This window comes from Macaca mulatta, chromosome 11 (assembly GCF_049350105.2).
Source record: "Macaca mulatta isolate MMU2019108-1 chromosome 11, T2T-MMU8v2.0, whole genome shotgun sequence".
NCBI classification, from domain to species: Eukaryota; Metazoa; Chordata; class Mammalia; order Primates; family Cercopithecidae; genus Macaca; species Macaca mulatta.
The window spans coordinates 70,112,524-70,135,567 of NC_133416.1; the positions used below are offsets into that span (position 1 = coordinate 70,112,524).

Genomic DNA, 23,044 nt, shown 5'->3' on the forward strand with positions numbered 1-23,044 from the left:
ATACACCATGGAATACTATGCAGCCATAAAAAAGGATGAGTTCATGTCCTTTGTAGGGACAAGGATGAAGCTGGAAACTATCATTCTCAGCAAACTATCACAAGGCTAGAAAACCAAATACCACATGTTCTCACTCATAGGTGGGAATTGAACAATGAGAACACTTGGACAGAGGGTGGGGAACATCATACATCGGGGCCTGTCATGGGGTGGGGGGAGGGAGAGGGATAGCATTAGGAGAAATAACTAATGAAAATGATGAGTTAATGGGTGCAGCACACCAACATGGCACATGTATACTTATGTAACAAACCTGCACGTTGTGCACATGTACCCTAGAACTTAAAGTATAATTTAAAAAAAAATAAAATAAAATACCAAATTACCACCAATTACATTACAATCAAAAAAAAAAAAAAAAAAGGGAGCTCAAACACAGGAAATGACATTCCTTCAGTCAATGCCTCATGGAAGCCAAGAGAGGCAGAAAACAGTTACATTATTTTCTCTACCAAAAAAAAAAAAAAAAAAGTTTTTAAGATTTGCTTTAAAATGGGAGGCTGAAAGATTATGTGTATAACAGGATAAAATAATTCTTTATGAATTGGCATTTGGGATGGCTAAGGGTTGCCTTAAAATCTTTACACCAATTCATAATAATCTGTAGTAGAAAAGGCCATCTCACTGGGTGCAGTGGCTCACGTCTGTACTCCCAACACTTCAGGAGCCTGAGGTGAGCAGATCACCTGAGGTCAGAAGTTCAAGACCAGCCTGGCCAACATAGCGAAACCCCGTCTCTACTAAAAATACAAAAATTAGCTGGGCATGGTGGTGCTTGCCTGTAATCCCAGCTACTCAGGAGGCTAAGGCAAGAGAAGAGCTTGAACCTGGGAGGCAAAGGTTGCAGTGAGCTGAGATTATGTCATTGCACTCCAGCCTGGGCGACAGAGTGAGACTTCATCTCAAAAAAAGAAAAGGTCATCTCGTTGCTACCCAGCTACCATATGGCCACTCAATATAATAAAGGTCATCAAATATAAAGTCACACTTCTATTGAAATCCTCTGTACATCACTGATGTTTCTAACAAATAAGAAATCCCTATAATAATGTTTTCCATGGTAAATTTCATGTTACTTTATTAAAAATTTTAGGTTTTCTTTAATCTCCAAGGAAGGTGAGGTATATTATACATGAAATAAGTCTTTTGAAAACATATATTTTGACTTTACTAAATTTACAGGGGACAAAAGAGGTCAAGAAAGGAGGGAGAAATAAACCATATGTATTCCAGAGGGACTCCATGCCTCTTCAGTTTGCCAGCCTTCATGCCTGTCAACTCTGTTTGCAGATATTATTTATCCTGTTGTTCCATTTTTTGCTTATAACATTATATGTCCACTTTTCCCATCCTTATCTTTCTTATCACTGTGTGGCCCACGCCATAGATACCTTCCCTCTTCATAGTACCCCTCTCTTCTTGGAGCTTCTAGAACCCCACTGTGATCATGTTTCTATTACACACTTTTATACCTTCTGTGTCACCTAAGCCACTTCTATGGCTTCAACTATAATTTTCAATCTTGTAACTCCTTAAATCTAAGCCTCCCTAGGCTTGTGCATGAGCTCCAAACCCTTATTTCTAATTTCCTACAAAACATTTTCACGGCCGGGCGCGGTGGCTCAAGCCTGTAATCCCAGCACTTTGGGAGGCCGAGACGGGCGGATCACGAGGTCAGGAGATCGAGAGACCATCCCGGCTAACACGGTGAAACCCCGTCTCTACTAAAAAATACAAAAAAACTAGCCGGGCGAGGTGGCGGGCGCCTGTAGTCCCAGCTACTCGGGAGGCTGAGGCAGGAGAATGGCGTAAACCCGGGAGGCGGAGCTTGCAGTGAGCTGAGATCCGGCCACTGCACTCCAGCCTGGGTGACAGAGCAAGACTCCGTCTCAAAAAAAAAAAAAAAAAAAACAAAAACATTTTCACCTGGAAAGGTAGAATCAGAATCAGTACACTCAAAACTCATGTCATCATCTCTGCCCATCCCCTTACCATCCAATGGTCCACTTTTCAATGACCAGCACCTAGTGGCTAAGCCTGGTATCTTCATCTTCCCCCTGTTCCAGGCAGTTGGTCATCTGATCACCTCAACTGTATATCTCACTTAATCTCTTCTGAGCCTGTCCCTTGCACTGATCAGTGCCTTATTTTAAGCTGTTATCATCTCTCACCCATATTTCTGCATGAGCCTCCTAACTAGCCTCCCAGCCTCTAGGTTTGGACTCCTGGCCTTCCCAAGTCAGCCTTCCCACTGCCATCACTGTCTTGAGTCATCTTGCCCTTGTCCAAAATAATTTGGTAAAAATCCCAGCTTATTATGGTATATGATGACCCTTGTGATGCCCGCTTATTCTTCCTGTCTTGCCAACCCTCCAAGAGACCACATATTTTCCAAAACACTGGAAGACATACGTCATGTGCTCTCATGCCAATCTGTCTTTGCCTATACATGTTCCTTCTACAAGAAACCCCCGTTTCTCTTGTTTGTTTGCTTCACTCCTATTCACTTTCCAAGATCCCAGGTCAAATGTCACTTTCTCAAAGAAGAGTTTCCTAACCTTACCCATCCCCTTCTCCTTGGTTGTTCCCCAAATCATCATGACCAATCTGAGTCAGATTTTCCTACAACCTGGGCTTTTCGTCTGTCTCTGAAAACTCACTCCATTGTAGTACCACTGCCAATGACTCTCCCCACTTGACTTAGCACTAGGAAGATGGGAACTATGTTGTGTTTTATCTCCTTATCCCAAATCTCAGCATGCAGACTCAGGGTTCAATATGTTCACTGGGTGAAGGAACAAGAAGGGTGGGTACAATCCGCTTTGTCTCTGCAGATGTTTTCTTGCCGTAAGCCCTGTATGCTCACCATCCTTTCCTAAGTGCTACTATATTTGAGTTTTACCACTAAGGGGATGTCTTCTAGATGGGAAAAATCACTGGCCACTTTCAACTAGTGTGTCCAGGGTCCTCTGCTAGTAAATTACAGAAGTGGAAGCCAAAGTCTTGACAGTGACCTTCAATGTCCTTCCCGACTGGCTCACTCCACTCCTATGACTTCTCTGACAACATTTCCTGAAATCCAGGCTTTACAATATTTCTGCTCCAGCCACACAGACCTCCTTCCTAAACCTTGAGAACATAGGGCCGGCTCCCGCCTTGGGGTCTTTCAATTGTCCAGAATGATAAATGCTCTTCCTTCAAATAGCTGCAATTTCAGATCTTTGCCCAAATGTCACCTTCTCAGTGATGCCTTCTTTACCCCAGCCCCCTCAGACTTCCTATTTTCTGTGTTCCCCACTTCGTTTTGTATCTTCATAGTGTCTATCATCTGACACACTATATTTTGTCTCCCGCTACGAATGGAAGCTCCCTCTAAGTAGGGATTTTGTCTATTTCATTCCCTGCCAAATCTCCAGCATCCAGTTCTCAGTACACAGCAGTTGCTCAGTGATTTATCTTCCACACTAGGTAATGGTTTTCAAGTTTTTAAAAAGCAAAACAAAAGTAACAACAAAACAGACAACCCAACTTTTAAAATGGGCAAAGGACTTGAATAGACATTTCTCTGAAGAACGTATACAAAGGCCAATACACAATGAAAAAATGCTCAACATCACTAATCATCAGGGAAATGCAAACCAAAACTGCAGTGAAATACCACCTCACACCCATTAGAATGATTACAATTAAAAAAAAAAAAACAACAGAAAACAAGTGCTGGTGAACACATGGAGAAATAGGAACCCTTCTCCATTGTTGGTAGGAATGTAAAATGGAGCAGCCACCGTGAAAAACTGTGGTAGTCCCTCAAAAAATTAAACAGAATTATCACATGATTCATCAAATCCTCATCTAGATATACAGCCAAAAGAATTGAAAGCAGGGACTCAAAGAGATATTTGTTCACCTATGTTCACGACAGCATTATTCAGAATAGCTGAAAGGTAAAAAATTCTGGTTCACATTACAACATGGGTAAAACCTTGAGAACATTATGCTAAGTGAAATAAGCCAGGTACAAAAGGACAAATATTGTATGATTCTACTTACGTGAGGTACCTGCAGTGGTCAACTCACAAAGACAGGAAATAGACTGGTGGGCACCAAGGGAGGAAAGAATGGAGAGTTAAGTGTTTAATGAATACTGAGTTTCAGTTTGAGAACCTGAAAAAGTTCTGGAGATGATGATGGTGATGGATGTACAAACATGTGAATATACATAATGCCACTGAACTATATGCCTAAAATTGGTAAATTTTATGTTATGTACATTTTACCAATTAAAAATTTAACAATTTTAAAAAAGAAAAAGCAGCTCAACTTGTCTTAAACTCAGTAAGAAGCCTAATAGGGAAAGCAGATAGAAGTGAAGGGGGCCGCGGTCGGAGCCGGAAATGGAGCACCAGGGTGTCTCCACTCTGCTGGCCCCTTGCTCTTGGAGGATGGACCCCACAAAGATTGGGAACCACCACAGGGGAGGGTTACAGCTCCATCCTAGAGTGCTTATGCACTGGTTTCACTGTTCTTAAGGACAAGAAGTTAAAAAGTCACCCCGGCTCCATTTCTAGAAGGAACTTAGTAAAAAGGAAAAATACCATCACCAACTGGCCTTGGGCCAAACGTCAACACTGACTGATTTTTATAGAGATCACTTTATATCCCAGGGACAGGGGGAAAATATCAGCAGAAAGAGCAACACTAAGTCACTGGTGCCCATATTGAATGATCATGAACACCTTCCTTACACTTTCCGAGCCCTTTCCCATAATAACAATCCTCAAAACAATCCTGTCAAGCAGATATGAAAGGAATTATGTAATCTCCAATTCACAAGTGAAGAAACATAGAAAGTTCAGTCATAGAGAATAACCGAAGTGGGACTGACCTCAGGATAATCACTGACGCTTATTACAGATTTATTAAGACATTAAGACACTTGCTCAACATTTTTCATGGACTACTGCAGTTCACATTTCCAATCAGCCTCCTTCTACCATTTGGTAGTTACTGCTGTTATTCCTTTTTATTTTATGTATTTATTTAATTTTTTTGAGACGGAGTCTCGCTCTGTTGCCCAGGGTGGAGTGCACTGGTGCGATCTCGCCTCACTGCAAGCTCCACCTTCCGGGTTCACGCCATTCTCCCACCTCAGCCTCCTGAGTAGCTGGGACTACAGGCGCCCGCCACCACGCCCGGCTAGTTTTTTGTATTTTTAGTAGAGACGGGGTTTCACCGTGTTAGCCAGGATGGTCTCGATCTCCTGACCTCGTGATCTGCCCACCTTGTTCTCCCAAAGTGCTGGGATTACAGGCGTGAGCCACCGCGCCCGGCCTGTTATTCCTTTTTAGCGTAGACAAAACTGAGGCTCAAAGAATAACCATCCCAAAATTAAGTAGCTAAAGTGGTAGACTGCACAGTCACCTCACTCCAGGGCCTGTGCACTTAACCATCACCATTCTATACTGCCCATCTGGCTCTTCAGCTCTGGTTTGGAAAAGACCTTCCTTCAACCTAGAAAATATGTACAGTTGATAAATCCCCATAAATCAACTTTAAATTAAACTAGTACTAACAAAATAAATCAATACTTATTATTCCCTAAGCATAGATGTAATGAGACACTATTACTTTCTTTTTTTTTTTTTTTTTTTTTTTTTTTTTTTTTTTGAGACAAAGTCTCCCTCTGTCGCCCAGGCTGGAGTGCAGTGGCCCGATATTGGCTCACTGCAAGCTCCGCCTCCTGGGTTCACGCCATTCTTCCGCCTCAGCCTCCAGAGTAGCTGGGACTACAGGCGCCCGCCACCACACCTGGCTAATTTTTTGTAGTTTTAGTAGAGAAGGGGTTTCACCGTGTTAGCCAGGGTGGTCTCAATCTCCTGACTTCATGATCCGCCTGCCTCGGCCTCCCACAGTACTGGGATTACAGGCGTGAGCCACCACGCCCAGCTGCAATGAGATACTATTTCTAAAACTAAGAAAAGATTCCTAGATCTTTTAAAATCCTATGAAAATTTTTACAGAAAAATATCCTCAAGACAATCAGAATGAATAGTTATGTTTAGGTCAGTCCATTCTGTGTCTCCTGATTTTCCCAGGAAACATCTCTCTATAAAGCACATCATCTGCTGACAGAGTGTCGATGACTCCCCGTCCTTTGCTGAGAGCTTCTTCAGAGCTTTCTGAGGATATGTCTGCTTTATTCTCCAGAAACTGGAGACAGGAGAAATATTTTGTGGTTTTTCAACATTGTTCAGTCTGCAAGGCCACCCCAAGGGCTGCAAGAGTTTTGGGTCAATTGAAATAGATATTTATTTGGAAGAACATCAGCCACGGGCTGCAAATGGACAACTATCATGGGCAAGCAAGGAGGAGAAAGGGGCACAGTCATGGCAGGGCTCGAAGCAACAGCCAGAGTTACTTCCATCTCTCATGAGAGGCTTTCGGACTATTTCCTTACAAAGACCTAGAAGTGGCTCCTCTGAAACCATCAAACATTATATTTACATATAAATTTATATATAAATTACATATATTATATCAATATATAAATTTATATATAAATTATATATATTAATACATAAATTTATATATAAATTATATAATTTATATATAAATTGTATATACAAATTATATATATAAATTATTACAACAAGAGCTAGATACATATGGTGTGGGTGTTTCATTTACTTTGTGTTAAAAACCTAACCACAAGCTGGTCATACATGTGACGCCTTCAGCTTGGTATGTGTGATACCGTGACCACAGGCCCGCCACCCCACTAACTCTGGGGACACTGCTTTCTCACTTGCATTCCAGACTTAGGTGAAGTCCTAATGTCTTCCATCGGGACCAAAGTGTGTGCCATTCCTCTCACCTGAAAATCAAGGATCAAGAAGGGGCTTACCGAGTTCTCCTTCAGCTGCAGCCCTTCCCCATTGGGAAGGGAGGACCGTCTCTTGGATGAGTTCCTGTTTGGGGTTGAGGTCATAGCCCCTGCCTTCTTCTTCACAGTTAGCACCTCACAGCTAGCTTGGTCTTCATTGTGTGTGCTCTTCCCGGCATTGATAACCCTGGAGAAGAAGCCGGAAAAGCTGGTCAGACAGATAAAGCTGAGGGCACAGTCCCTTGTGAAGGGTAAGCCAAGACAGTCTCTACAACTGGCCCAGAACTACAGCCCTGCTTAATGCAAAGAACATTATGGTCTTAGTATTTTATGTTCCCAAAGAAATGAAAAATTTTAAATGGCATTATGTTAGCACTCATTAAAATATTTACTAAAGAAGTTGTTTTGAGACCTGTTCACCGGCAGGTGTCTGATAGATGTGATCAACTACACTAATCCATTTCAGTCAAAACACATGAGGCAATCACTCTTTCAGGGTAAGGAGCCCAAATGTTTTGGCAATTACAATGAAGACAGATAATCTGGCTCAGGGAATTCTGTTTCACTTCTCCAGGTGATAAACAGCAAAACCACCATCAATCTTATCAAGGTACATGGCAGTAATTTACAGCATGTCGTAAAAATCCAAGAGAACAGAGAACCATATTTCACTACTGCCATACCCATTTTTGTTTTACACAAAGGCAAGCAAAGGAATCAAAGGTTTACTCTTTTAAAACTATTTTTAACTCTTTGTCTTTTTTCATGTAGAATAATACTCATCACACTGGGCTACAGGCACTCTGATTTGGACACCAACACACATAGTAATAAGGCACGTTGACACTGCTTTGCTCGAATTACTAAATGTTTTAAGCATAGAAACGCTTCAGGAAAACATGCTGCATCATTCATGCACCTTTTTCTCTATCAGGTGACTATAGACTCAATTCTTGGGTTTCCGCACCGCTTTCTTCTTAAGTAATTAAGCAGCAGCTACAATAGATTTCCTTAAAGACTGCTCCTTGATCTGCCACAAGCTTCAACAGTGTCACAGTCCTGACAGAGTGCGTGTGGAGTTTATGGAACTCAGTAGCAAGGAAAGAAAAGGTGTTTGTTTCTTCTTTTTAAGGTAAGCTAAATAAAAATTCACTCTATAAGTGTGGTGTGTACACTGCTCTATTAATTGAGTTGCACAGCCTCCTAACAGTTAAAATCATTATTTTCAAATGACTTTTTAAAAACCTTTTAATTCTACAATAATTATAGGCTCAGAGTAAATTGCAAAAATGTAGAGTCCCATGTATCTTTTGACAAATTCCCCAAACGGTAACATCTTTATAAAACAGTGCAATATCAAAACTGAGAAAATGACATTGATACAATACTCTCTCCCAGACTCCTGACCTTATTCAAATTTCAACAGTTCTTACATCAAATAGCTTTTAAAAACGGTATCGATTTCCATAAGCCAACACACACATGCCACAACCAAACAGGAAATGGAAAGCAAATTGAGATTTGAGTGCCACAAGATCTAAGCGAGCGTGTTTCAAGCACGCTTCTGCCAAACTCTGGAACTCTATGGAGGTGTTTCAGACATTTTAACATTTTCTTTGTTTTTAAAATGTATACACATTTTTAAAAAATGCAATAATTTAAAAGTTCATTCCCATCTGTACATGTGATCAAATAAATGCAAGTTGACATTTTCTGGGCGGCTTTAGCATATTAAGCCATCTATCTTTTCAATTGACCATATCATTGATTGGAAGGAGAATTATTTTTTTAAATTACTATTTGCAATTACTCATCCGAAAGTTCTAACAAAAAGATCTTATCGGTCATCTATTTCCTCAATTGCAAATTTCTGTATTAATCAAAATTGCTTCACTGGTCCTATCAGGTTTACTATGAATTTCAACTTAATAATATTTTTATAAACAAAAGCCTATGTTTACTCATTTCACATATTACAGTATTTCCCGAGATTTGTCTTTAAGTAGACTGTTGCTTACGAAGTTTGACAATTGTCCTGGGGCTTGTGTAAGGAGGTGGGAATCCTTGCTGGTCTGAGGTCAAATTGGACTCGGGTGCTTATCATACACTCTCACGGGCTGAGCAGTGGGGAAAGGGAGGATTCAATGTTTATTTTCTTGCCCCATCTTCACTGTCTCTCCTCTAAGGAAAGACATTTTCATATGGCTTAAGGATAAAATGTAAATATTTAAGGACACAATGAGGCTACCTGTGTGATGGTGATTAATTCTACCTTTACTGCCTGAGCTAAGTAACTTAACCCAAGCCCCACAGCCAGGAAGTGGCACAGATGGTGTTCAGAATGAGCCTATCTTGACCCCTAACCCAACCTCTTCCTATTGTGCCCTGGGGACATCAGTCTGTGATGGGCTGAGCTGGACTGTGGGGAAGCATAGAGTAAACAAATCAGGCAAGGTCTGCTCCAGGCCTGAGAGGAAGGGGAATTCTTTCCCAGCATCTCTGGCTATTGGAGGAGTCTGGGGAAAAGGCCCAGGAAAGAGGAAAGAACAGGTGGCTCAGATCTGCCTGTCCCTAGAGAAGCTAATGCTATCCAGGCTAAGTCACTAGGGGGCCTGCTGCTGAAGCTCATAGTACAGAACATACATTCATCTGGAACATCCCTTTTACATCTCTCCTCAGAGAACCAAACCAGGCAGAGGAAGGAGGTCCGAAATACCACCTGCCTCCTCTCAGTCACTGGTGGTGACTTCCCAAGCAACATGCATGTTTGGGGTGGATTGTTTACTGGGTGATGTTATACCACCGTGGTGTCCCAAATGAGCACCTTCCCTGGGGAAAGCTCAAGTGGAGGTTCAGCTGGGAAAACTTGTTCATGACAACCATCCCTCCATACTGTCGTCCATATAAGATCCTGGCTGCTATTTCCAGAACTTGGCATCACTCTGACCACTGGCACCTAATCTTGGGCTGTAGAAAGGTGTTTTTTCCTTTTGGTTCTGTTTTTTGAACCAAAAAAGCATTGCTGATCTCCAATAGCTACATGCCAGGCTGACTCATCCACCACTGCCGTTTCCAGCAGACAACAAAGCTACTATAATTACATAAATCACGAATTCCTGTCCTCTTAACGTGCTTCGTCTCTCATCTTTCTCTCAGTGGTTACTAAACTCCAAAGTTGACCTAACTTCAGCAAAAGGTCTTAGAAACTTCATTGCATGCATATGAGAAATCAGTGACCTGGAAGACTGTGAATGGCGCAAGGTCACACAGCTAAATGTGAACACACTTTTGAGTTCTGAGAGCTTTCTGCATCAGCTCTCGGGTTTTATTTTCCTATTGTGCATCTATTCTTGTTGGTGCTTGGTTCAGAGGTCTGTCCTGCAATGACTCAAACCCAGAGAACTGTGAAGGAACAATTACTGGTGCCCTTACTTTGCCATTTCATGTTGAACGTAGCTTATGAATAGCACTAGTGAAGTATCAGTCAGAAATGTCAATCTAATGGGAAGATGGCAGTCCCAGCTCTGTAAGCCTGTTTTGTCAGAAACCTGATTACCATTCAGATGATAAAATACTAATTTAAATATTAAATTTTATTTTTTAAATTTATTTTTATTTATTTATTTATTTACTATTATTATACTTTAAGTTCTAGGGTACATGTGCATAACATGCAGGTTTGTTACATATGTATACTTGTGCCATGTTGCTGTGCTGCACCCATCAACTCGTCAGCACCCATCAACTCGTCATTTACATCAGGTATAACTCCCAATGCAATCCCTCCCCCCTCCCCCCTCCCCATGATAGGCCCCGGTGTGTGATGTCCCCCTTCCGGAGTCCAAGTGATCTCATTGTTCAGTTCCTACCTATGAGTGAGAACATGCGGTGTTTGGTTTTCTGTTCTTGTGATAGTTTGCTGAGAATGATGGTTTCCAGCTGCATCCATGTCCCTACAAAGGACACAAACTCATCCTTTTTTATGGCTGCATAGTATTCCATAGTGTATATGTGCCACATTTTCTTAATCCAGTCTGTCACTGATGGACATTTGGGTTGATTCCAAGTCTTTGCTATTGTGAATAGTGCTGCAATAAACATACGTGTGCATGTGTCTTTATAGCAGCATGATTTATAATCCTTTGGGTATATACCCAGTAATGGGATGGCTGGGTCATATGGTACATCTAGTTCTAGATCCTTGAGGAATCGCCATACTGTTTTCCATAATGGTTGAACTAGTTTACACTCCCACCAACAGTGTAAAAGTGTTCCTATTTCTCCACATCCTCTCCAGCACCTGTTGTTTCCTGACTTTTTAATGATCGCCATTCTAACTGGTGTGAGATGGTATCTCATTGTGGTTTTGATTTGCATTTCTCTGATGGCCAGTGATGATGAGCATTTTTTCATGTGTCTGTTGGCTGTATGAATGTCTTCTTTTGAGAAATGTCTGTTCATATCCTTTGCCCACTTTTTGATGGGGTTGTTTGGAGGCATCATGCTACCTGACTTCAAACTATACTACAAGGCTACAGTAACCAAAACAGCATGGTACTGGTACCAAAACAGAGATATAGACCAATGGAACAGAACAGAGTCCTCAGAAATAATACCACACATCTACAGCCATCTGATCTTTGACAAACCTGAGAGAAACAAGAAATGGGGAAAGGATTCCCTATTTAATAAATGGTGCTGGGAAAATTGGCTAGCCATAAGTAGAAAGCTGAAACTGGATCCTTTCCTTACTCCTTATACGAAAATTAATTCAAGATGGATTAGAGACTTAAATGTTAGACCTAATACCATAAAAACCCTAGAGGAAAACCTAGGTAGTACCATTCAGGACATAGGCATGGGCAAAGACTTCATGTCTAAAACACCAAAAGCAACAGCAGCAAAAGCCAAAATTGACAAATGGGATCTCATTAAACTAAAGAGCTTCTGTACAGCAAAAGAAACTACCATCAGAGTGAACAGGCAACCTACAGAATGGGAGAAAATTTTTGCAATCTACTCATCTGACAAAGGGCTAATATCCAAAACCTACAAAGAACTCAAACAAATTTACAAGAAAAAAACAAACAACCCCATCAAAAAGTGGGCAAAGGATATGAACAGACATTTCTCAAAAGACATTCATACAGCCAACAGACACATGAAAAAATGCTCATCATCACTGGCCATCAGAGAAATGCAAATCAAAACCACAATGAGATACCAAATATTAAATTTTAAATATCAATTTAAAGTCACTGTTTTTTTGTTGTTCAAAAAAACAAAAAAGAAACAAACAAAACCCCACGACTCTTATTCCCTATTTTATATTAGTTCAACTTTCCTACTTCACACAGCTTTAGTAGAAAGGCCTAATTCTTCTCAATCTCATTTGGCTCTAACAAGTTTGACCAGTATCAACTTAAATATTTTATTTTGCACTTCAAAGGTAAATGCTTTGTTTACTAAATGTAAACAAAATCTTTAATTTTATAAAAAGTAATTGAGAAAAACTTTGTTTCTCAAGCTGAGGAGCACCATGCTGTTAACAGATTCAACAGTTTCCTTAAAGGCAAGCAGGTGGACCGGGGCACCACTCCCTTGCTGTGTGCTCCGGCACAAAGTCTGTGCCACCTTGAGGTCAACAGGAAAGACGACTATACTATCTACATTGTTGGCCTAAACAATACTTGCCCATGATGCTCATTTTGAAGGCTTTAAAAAAATGCTGGTGGACCATGAATCATCATACCTTCGGTCACATTATTTTCCAGTTTACAAAGAGGGAAAGTATTTTTCTGGAAATTAAACTGGAGGTAATAAGTCATGGTGGTTCTTAACAAAAACTATCTCCCTAGAATACAGCACAAAGCAGGTACCCAACACATGTTTACTGAATTAATGAATCCGACAGAAATCAACTCTGCTACTTCCTAGATGTGGATAACAGTATCTCATATTTGTTGAGAACTATGTATGAGCCAGAGACTGCTGTTAGTATTTTGTAGAAAGTAATTAGCTCATTTCATCCTCTTGTCAACTCTATAAGGTATCTGCCACTGTTACTCCCTTTTTAAACGAAGTTACAGCTAGTGACTGGCAGAGTAGTTTGGTCAAGTTACTTAACTTTTGCAAATCTCACTTCCTTAGCTGTACTTCATGGATTAAATTCTATGAGTTACTAAGATTTTGTGTGTGTGTGCGTGTGTGTGTGTGTGATCACAATTAAAGACGTGGTTAATTTTGAAGTTAGGTTTAAATTCAAGTAGGAAAAATGTTATAAGTTGAAAGGGGAAGCAGAGCTACTGTCTCCTCAATATGGAAATTTTATACCCAGTTTATTCAATTCTTAGAACAACAACAAGACACATCTGCTCTGGGAGAGACACGTGGCAAAGTTAAATTTATTTAGGTACTGCTTTAACCTACCAGCCTACCTTCAATTGAACCAAAACCCCTAAAATTTTTCCCTTTGTGAAAATAGGTAAACACAGACCTTTACAAACTTGAAAGTAAAAAATCCTGTATGTGTATCAGATACACCTTGAAATTATAACCTAAATCTCAGGCATGAACATGCACTGAGATCGTAACAATAGCAGAATCTACTTAAAAAGAGCAAACAATTCATTCTGTGTTACCATGACACACTTGGAAAACTCATTTTTCTTCTATTTGTGAAATACTCTAGTCAATTTATTTTGTAATCATCACCACCTCAATTTCAGCAGAAAAGTCTTGCTTTTACATGCGACTGTTATAAACCTGACTTCAAGGACACTCATCTGATGACATGACACTTAGAAAGCATCCCTATCACTAAACACAGACAAAGTAAGTACCTCAAGTATTCGCATGTAGTGAGTCCTGTCACAAAGGCCACTGGCCCCATAACTGTTTTCAACAGATTTACAGAAGATAGCCAACCAACAAAGGACAGATTAGACATTTTTTGAAGGTTTCCCATGCGGCACGTATGGTGCTAAATACTTCACAGGTGGCAAAGTCATTCAACACCGACCCCCTGTCTCTCCCCACCATGAGTCACTCAGCACAGTGCAGAAGGCAGACACAGGGACTATGGTCGGAGACACCTAATTCAAACTTGGTCTCTGTTAATTACTAGTTCTAGCTATGTGTTCTTGGGCAAGGTACATTTTTCCCCTAAAATAAGAATAGTCACTTCCCATCAGAAAAGAGTTGTGAGAATTAAATGCTCTAGCGTGAAAAATATTTGATGAGTGCCTGGTATATGGTAAGCACTCAAAATATGTTATTTAATAATAATACACCAAATGCAAAGCTAGCTGCCTCTTCTATCAGGACCCAGGGATGTTATCCAGCCATGTGAGTTAGAGGAGAATCTCCTCCTTCCTCCCCCTTTCCATCAGCATCCCTCTGCCTCCCTCAGGAACACATGGCCAGACATCCAGAGCCTACGGGGACAAGGAATGAGACTTCCCAGAACAGGGACCTCCTCTGAGTCCTCTTCTCAAGCCACGTGCTCTGTACACAGGCGAGTACCCACATGGTTCTGAACACGCTGCTTCCAGATTCCCGCCCAGGTCTGCCCACGCATATCAGCTCTGGGCCCCCAGGCTCCTGGACTCAGAAGCACAGGTCTCAGGACCACAGAAAAAGGCCAAGCAGAGAGTCCTGTTTTGTGGTTATTGTCTTGCTTTGCTTTCAAAGAAATATCAAGGCCTTGACAGTTTAGGCTAAAAAGTTTACATTAAGTGTTCATACTGGTTAGCAGACAGTATTGACAAATGTTTAAGGAGAGGTGTCTCATGATGGCCCTCAGGTGAAGTGAGATATATATATATATATATAAAACTAGGAGGTAGACAGTAAAATACAGTGTGTATGTGTGTGTGTGTGTGGAGAGGAGGATGAATAACTTACGGAAGACCAAATAAAGCTATCAATTATGAAAATTCTCTTTTCCAGGTTACCTCTTGGGCAACGTCTCACTCATGTGGTCCTCTCAAGTGGTTACTGGCCACGCAGATGGGCTGGAAAATAAGGACAACTTAATTCCTAGCTGCAGTAATAACCTCTCATTCTTGGGGTACTGAGAAACCACAGCTCTGACCAAGAACCTAAGCATTTGATAACAGCCATCAGCAAATCCAGCTGGATGGCCAGTCAGAACATCCATCAAGAATAACAACTTCTCCCAGAGGGTTTCACCTGGCCCAGGTGGCAGGGGGACAGGAGATCATCTCAGCCTGTTCACAATCCGTGCCCAGGGAGGAGAAAGGATGGTATAAAATGAATTTGCTGTGATGTTTGGCTTTCACATTTTTGAAGGTGGCTAAGTAACATCTCATGACTTGTGTGGTAGCGTGGCCGGGCAGTGTAAGTGCCATCTTGTGGAGGAAGCCGCATGTAAAGGCAGAATAAACACAGGCTAGGAAGAGGTCCTTCTGTCTTAGACCTTCTGGCTCCCAGGCTCTGTCTGTGGCTAAGAGCAGTGACCAATGAGGGGTTGCAAACTGGGGTCTCAAGAGCCACTTTCAGCCCCCAGTCAGATTGGTATTTTAAAATTTTTGTCCACAAAGTGTTCATTAAAACATAAATTAGTTGCCAATGTTTTAAAATTGGGATATTTACATTAAAATCTTACTTTTCCAATTTCTTTCGAAAATTAATACATCCAGCTACAGATGTCACATTCTTGAGTGACTATAATCAGCTGGACCTGAGGAGAGGCCGCCCCCTCCACGACATAGGACATGTCCTTGCTAGTTTACCCCAGATCTTACTCTGTCCACTTTTGTCATTGAAGTGACCAGCCTGGCCTCATGGGCATTTGAATCTGTAACCTTGCAATTAGATCTCTGTGACTTTATGAGTAAATAAATAAAAAAAAAAAGATACATAGTATATGTTGATTAAAATAATTTTAAAAATATTTATTGTATAATAATAGGGATAAGTCAAGATGGCAAGGAGATGGTCTCTACTCTCAAAAAGCCTATAGTCATTTATGTTAGTTTTAGTCCTTCTGGGTTTCTGACACAAAATACCACTCATGATTGTAATCCCAGCACTTTGGGAGGCCAAAGCAGGAGGATCATTTGAGGCCAGGAGTTTGAGACCAGTCTGGTCAACATGGTGAGATCCTGTTTCTACAAAAAAAAAACAAACACACTCAATGTGGTGGCATGTGCCTGTAGTCCCAGCTACTTGAGAGGCTGAGGCGAAAGGATTGCTTGAGCCCAGGAGAAATTGGAGGCTGCAGTGAACTATGATTGTACCACTGTACTCTAGTCTGGATGACAGAATGAGACCCTGTCTCTCTCTCTCTCTCTCTCTCTCTCTTTCTCTCTCTCTCTCCCTCTCTCTCTATATATAGACACATACACACACACAATAAACTGGGTGGGTTATAAATTTCTCACAGTTTTGGAGGCTGAGAAATCCAAGTTCAAGATATCAGCAAGTTTTTGTGTCTGGTGAGGACCCCCTTTCTGGTTCATAGGTGGTTGTGTTCTCACTGTGACCTCACATGGCAGAAGAGACAAGGAAGCTCTCTGGGGCCTCTTTTCTAAAAGCACTAATTCCATTTGTGAGGGCTCCATCCTCATGACATAATCAATTTAAAAAGGCCCCACCTCCAAAAACCATCACACTGGGGGTGAGGATTTCAACATATGCATTGGGGATGGGGGATGCAAACATTTAGTCCATTGGTCCTTCTCACAAAAACTACAATTTGCTTGAATTGATGCCATACTCAAGGCCTATGTCGCACGGGATCTGAGAACACAGAGGAGACAAGTCAACAAAAGAAGAGTCGGGGAAAGTATCACAGATGAAGAGGCATCTGAACTCAGTGTTATGGAATGAAGGAAATCAACACTCAGAGAAAAGGTAAGGAAAGGCTCTCCTAGCAGAGAAACAGCCTGTGAAAACAGAAGGTGTTATGAAGTTTATAAAGAGGTGTAGGGTGTGACCTAACTAAGTATTGGCTTGGTAAGGGAGCTACATCAGAACTAGACCACAAAATTCTATAGGAGCTTTATTCTATTCAGCTTATAACCAATGGAAGAAATCTAAGATTGTTTAAACTAGGGACTGATGTGATCAGTTACTCTAGAAAAATAATACTTGTGGCTTAGTAGAAGATGGGCTCTAGAAGACAAATGACAAAGGAAGAACTCAGGGTCTCTTACAATAGTCCTAGTGACAAAGAGGTTGTGAACCAAACAATGGCTCTCGGTGGACGGGAAGAGAGGAGGCGAATGAACCGAGAAGTCCCATAATACCTGTTGGACATGGGTTATGGAGAAGAGAGAAAAGAGGATGAATCCCATGAATTTCCAAAATGGCAGAATGAGGTGCCACTGATAAATGAAGGGAGGTAAGAAGGTGAAACAAGTCTTGGTGGTGGGGAGTTCTGAGGGGTGAGATAATGCAACTGGTTTTAGGTCAATGAACAGAGAGTTCAAGGTACCAGAAATTTCAAAGTCAGTAGCTGCCAAGTTCAACTTAAACAGTGACTGGCAAACTATCGCCCATGGGCCAAAGCTGGACACTGTTTTTACACAGCCTGCAAGTTAAGAATGATTTTTATATTTTAAGTAGTTGGGAGGAAAAAAAAGAATATTTCATGTCAACATTACATAAAATTCAAATTTCAGTGTCCATAAAGTTTTGCTGGAACACAGCCACATTCATTCATTTACATATTGTCTCTTGTGGTTTTCATACTATAATGGCAGAGTTATTAGTAGTTGCAACAGGGACTATCTGGCTCACAAAACCTAAATTATTTACTATTTGGGTCTTTACAGAAAATGTGTGCTGACCCTTAAACTTATTAGGTTGAATTATCTGAAATTGTTTTTGCAGATCAAAAACAGTTGAATGCTGACGATTTCACGTGGTTACACGTAATACATAGGTGAAGCAAAAGAGAGAGATACAGGGTAGGGGTAGAACTTAACATGCATTTTGGCATTATTAGTAACATTAGCTGTGGATACACTTTGCTCTACCATTTGGAGGCCATCAGTAACTTCTATCCCCCTCACCAATATGATTAAATGAGAATGAAAAAACAAACATAAAGATCAAAAGATAAAACGTTGCCTCATAGATTTCCCCACAAAAATATCAGCGTTTTCTTCTTCACAGTGGTTGTTTAGAAATGAACATTTAACATAGTAAAAATGAAAATCGGAAAGTCATCTTTGTGTATTTCCTTTCAGTAATCCTCTGGGTCCCCTTGGCAAAACCATTGATACCACCAATGTCCAACTTCCTTATTTAAATAAGGAAGTCTGTGCTCTGTCAGATGCTGGAACAATTCCCGTACAAGTGCTGCTCTGTTGGAGCCAAGTGAAATCAAAATAAAGGCCAATCCAAATAGGATTGAAGTGTTGAAGTTTTGCATAAAATAAAGCAGAAAAATGCTTTTTGCAGGTTTAGAACAATATCATTTGTATATAGCTATTTGCATCTGTTGGTGATTAAGGAAAAAAAAGCAAAGTACTGCTTTTCTAAAGATCAGATTTTGTTTTATTTACCAGCTATATCAGTACTATCAGCAATGTGAGAAATTTTTTTAAACAAAAAAATTTTTTGAAAGTCAGTTTCAAATGTGTAATTTAAACAAAAAAAATTTTTTTTTGAAAGTCAGTTTCAAATGTGTAATTTAAAAACCCAAACTTTAAAAAGCCTGAAACTAATAAAATATGAAACCAAAAGACAGAAGTATTCTAATCTCAACAACTTCAGATAAAACATATACATTTTTAATCGACAGATCCTCAAAAATCCCAGACACCACCTAGGCTTTCTCCTTATTGCTGGATAAAGAAAGTATTGGACTATCTAGGCCTCTGGTATTTTCCTTTTAAACCTTAAAGTAACACAAGAGAAATAAAGTTATACAGAAGGGGACTGTTATGTAGTAAGGAGGGTTTTAAACCCTAACTTGGGAGTTATCTTTAGAAAGGTGCTATCCACCTTCACATAAGAGGCCACTCCACCTAAACATACAGTAGAGCAGGAAACATGAGAGGGGCAGGTAGACAGGTTTTTCTCTGCTAGAAATTCGAGACGAAGTCTCATATAGCTTTTAAGAGCAGAGAGACTCTGGAACCAGACTCCCTAGGTTTGAATCCTGGATCTGCAAGTAGGTAGCTGCACGACTTTTGGCAAGTTATTTCCCTGTGCCTCCGTTTCTCATAAGATGGGGATAATGAACAGTATTTTTCTCATATGGTAGCTGTCTGTTGTAAAAAAAGAAATGTTAAAAGTGTTTCATAGGCTGGGCACGGTGGCTCACGCTTGTAATTTCAGCACTTTGGGAGACTGAGGCAGGTGGATCGCTTGAGGTCAGGAATTTGAGACTAGTCTGACCAACATGGCGAAACCCTGTTTCTATTAAAAATACTAAAATTAACCAGGCATGGCGGTGTGTGCCTGTAGTCCCAGCTACTTGGGAGGCTGAGGCACGAGAATTGCTTGAACCTGGGAGGCGGAGGTTGCAGTGAGACGGCGCCACTGCACTCCAGCCTGGGCAACAGAGAGAGAATCTGTCTCAAAAAAAAACCAAAAAACAAAACAAAAAAAACCCAGAAGTGTTTTATACTTAACAACTTAATGCTTTTAACTGTAAACATGAGAAAGGTGTTGTTTTTATCCTCGTTTTATTGGCCCCATCAATGTCATATGCATGGTGATTTATGTAAGTAAAGGTCCTAGGCGAGACATTCTGATATTTTCTTATAGCAACTGAGGTTTTACATTATGTACTGTGCTCACACATATGATAAACTGGCAATTAGTTGCACAACAGACTATAAATAAAACACAGGTAACACAAGAAGGAATTGTGACATGTCACATGGTTTCAGCACTTCAATATATTTTTTTCAAGGCAAGCACAGTATTACTGCAAATGTACATTAAAAGTGATAATTAATTTTCCCCTTGCTATTTCAATCTTTTTTTTTTTTTTGAAGTACTTTAAGTGAAAACAATCTGCTTTGAAAAATCTCTACCCTTGTGTTAATTAACCTGCAGAGAATGTTTGTTTCCAGATTAAAGACTGAACAATACATCACGTAGCCCTTTGAAAACCAGTTGTTATCTGATCAAATATTTTTACCTTTGTCCCCAGACCCAGGGCAAAGCTCAGTCAACAATCCAAGTCTCCCTAATTTACAAGGGAAAGAACATGCTAATTTAGCCCTTGAGATCTCAGAATAACCGATCTGAGTTTCATTTTAGGCAAACTGATTTCTCTACCCTAAGAAAGCTAGAAAGTACAATAGGACTTTGCTATGGCCTTTGTCAACCTTAAAGAATGAGATTCAGAAATTATGATTAAGCATCTAGTTTATTCCAGTGCAGGGCAAAGCTTAAGGATAGCCACCTGGGCAGCACACACTCCAAATGGATGGGGTTGGTGTTCCAAAGTGGGGAAGCTAAGGTTTCACTTATATAGGCAGAAACAGTTTTAGCGGGGTTCAGCACTTTCTGTACAAAGCCAGTATGTAACATTACAGTGATTTGCTTAGTATGGATGGCTACATTCCAAGGAAGATTGCTTAACATTCCTGAGAAGGAATAATGTTCTGAGGGGCAAGGGGGGTGTCTTATCTCTGATGCTGCTTCTTCATTGCTAATCATTTACAGGAAAAAGCAGAAATTGCAACTGCATGCTACATGACTCAGGCTACGTAGCCACATTCCTCTCAAGGCTCAGGATAACTTAAAGTTCCAACAGCTTTAAGTCTGGATTATTTAATTTCACATTTGAAGGAGACAAATGCACTGAATGTAAGCTATTTTAAATTAGACACTTAATATCATCCTTAAATAAAAAAGACAAGGTAGACTACCAATATATTTCAATTAGTCAAGGGTAGATGTGTTCCAAAATGTATGTTTATTTCAGTTGTGTTCTTTCTATCTCAAATCACACAGCAGTGAGTAGGCACTCAATAAATGTTACTTGAATGAATAAACAAATGAACTCATTTTGCCATAACACCCCATGGGAGAGAGACTAGAATAATGATGGTGTTTTAAGCCTGCCTACATATTTCTTCAAGCTTACAATATTTGGAGTTTCTCCTCATTTGATTTTTGCATTCAATAGAAAAAAAATTAATTATAAGCACCTCTACTAGGAAATGAGCTTGGGAGTAGGATATGTTAAAGTGACCCCTAAACATTCTCCAGCAAAGAAGTGGCTGATAGATGTCAGAGCCTAGGGTACCTCTTCCTCCAAATTCCACTTCTGGCTTCTGCCTTGTAAGTTCTCACCCTATTAACAGTTACAGCCGACCAAGAAGGCCCTGGAGGGCCAGGATGGCTCTTTCTCAACATCAAACGACTATTGCAAAGGAGCGGAAATTCCAAAGGTCTAAGCAGGACCTGGAAGTAGCAGACAGGCAATTCTCACGCTATCAGTTTGAAGCTACCCAGCCATGCAATGAGTTACCTCAAAAAGTAGGAATTCCCTTCACTAGAAATGTCCAAAAGCTGGCTTGTGACCTCCCAGGGATACTCTGAGGGTCTCTGCATGGAATGAGAATTTCCTAAGGCTTCTTTTCCAACTGTTGAGTCTATACCTCCATCCTCTTCTTGCCTCCATCTGTAGTTAATATAAAATCTATACTTCTTTCAGAGCTAAAATTAATTTACATGGAACATAGCTTTAGAAAAGCGGAGTGGTACTTCCTGCTGAGGTAATTCTCTGACACCTGGTAAACCACATTTGAGGTATGGCAAGTCTCCGTAAAAATGGAAATTTCATTGACTTGGCTTCCTATCCCCAACTAGACCTTTAATACGGGGTGTACAAGGGAACTTCAAGTGCTGCTGTTCCTTGGGGCTGCAAATGTGGCTTGCTGTTCTTCCTCCCCAGGCAACTTTCCCTGGGAGATCCTCTCTATTCCCAAGGCTTCATTTAAGATCCAAACACTAAGCACTGCTGAAATCATATCTACAGTACAGATCTCTGGGGTGCCTGGGCTGGGTTTCCAAATACCTTTAGAATATCTGCATTTGCATGTTGCACACATGCAAGCTGCCCAACCCTATACTCATTTCTCCTTCCTTCTGCCATCTCCTTCCTGTCTCAAATACGATGCTCCTTGTGGTGTTCTATGTCTTAGGGGACCAAGAATTCCAAGGAGCATCCTTGTCCTCCCAGCTTACTACTCTCTCTACATCTAGCTTCTCAGTTTGTGGGACTAAGTCATAACTATGACTTACATCCCCAATTCCCTGCCTTGTTCAGGCCCTCGTCACATCCAGCAGGCACCAATATTTAAACCTCCTAACCTGTCGTCTCTTCTTAGTAAATCCTGCACAGCATGGCCGGACTGACCTTTCTCAACTGTGAACGTGGCCGTGTCTCCCGCACACTCAAATATCTCCAAATGGGTTCTGAAGATTTCAGGATAAAATTTAAACTTTTGGGCCAGGCACGGTGGCTCATGCCTGTAATCCCAGCACTTTGGGAGGCCGAGGCAGGCAGATCATCTGAGGTCAGGAGTTCGAGACCAGTCTGACCAACATGGCAAAACCCTGTCTCTACTAAACAAAAATTAACTGGGCATGGTGGCAGGCACCTGTAGTCCCAGCTACTAAGGAGGCTGAGACAGGAGAATCTCTTGAACCCAGGAGGCGGAGGTTGCAGTGAGCCAAGATTGCTCCACTACACTCCAGCCTGGGCAACAGAGCAAGATTCCGCCTCAAAAACAATTTTTTAAAAACTTTTTAGTTTACCACATCAGTGTCTTCCTGATGGGCCCTCTGCATATCCTCAGCTTCCCCCATCTGGTCTCCTCACATCCCCTCATCCTTAGCCATAACAAACAGCGTGTGGTTTACAAAAAGCACCCAGTTGCTACATACCACGATTCCTTCTCACATGCCTTTTCCACCCTCTGCAATGACCTAACCTCCTCTTGTCTGACAAACATCCCTTGTCCTTCAGCATTCAGTTTGTTAAGGCTGTTTTGCACGCACTTTATTGTTCTTTTTTTTTTTTTTTGAGACGGAGTCTCACCCTGGGCAGTGGCGCGATCTCAGCTCACTGCAAGCTCTGCCTCCCAGGTTCACGCCATT

The 23,044-nt window shown here is 40.9% G+C and overlaps 1 protein-coding gene and 2 long non-coding RNA genes across 14 annotated transcripts in view; 2 read left to right on the plus strand and 1 right to left on the minus strand.

Annotated features, from left to right (window-relative positions):
- Positions 1-7,014, plus strand: part of LOC144332940 (uncharacterized) — a 20,510-nt gene extending 13,496 nt beyond the window's left edge. For both annotated transcript variants that reach the window (XR_013401195.1, XR_013401196.1), the window contains exon 3: positions 6,877-7,014. This is a non-coding gene — a long non-coding RNA (uncharacterized LOC144332940). The remainder of the gene's footprint in view (positions 1-6,876) is intronic.
- PPM1H (protein phosphatase, Mg2+/Mn2+ dependent 1H) overlaps positions 1-23,044 on the minus strand; it is a 288,801-nt gene that overhangs the window by 180,081 nt on the left and 85,676 nt on the right. For all 11 annotated transcript variants that reach the window (XR_013401193.1, XR_013401192.1, XR_013401191.1 and 8 more), the window contains exon 2: positions 6,965-7,130. Coding sequence is in view for 2 of the 11 variants with exons in the window: in XM_077954667.1 (XP_077810793.1) it covers positions 6,965-7,130 (166 nt within the window). In the remaining 9 variants the exon portion in view is untranslated. The remainder of the gene's footprint in view (positions 1-6,964; positions 7,131-23,044) is intronic.
- LOC144332939 (uncharacterized) lies at positions 7,063-15,843 on the plus strand. The gene is made up of 4 exons (XR_013401194.1): positions 7,063-7,194; positions 7,878-8,075; positions 10,593-10,705; positions 14,894-15,843. It is a non-coding gene; the product is annotated as an uncharacterized LOC144332939 (long non-coding RNA).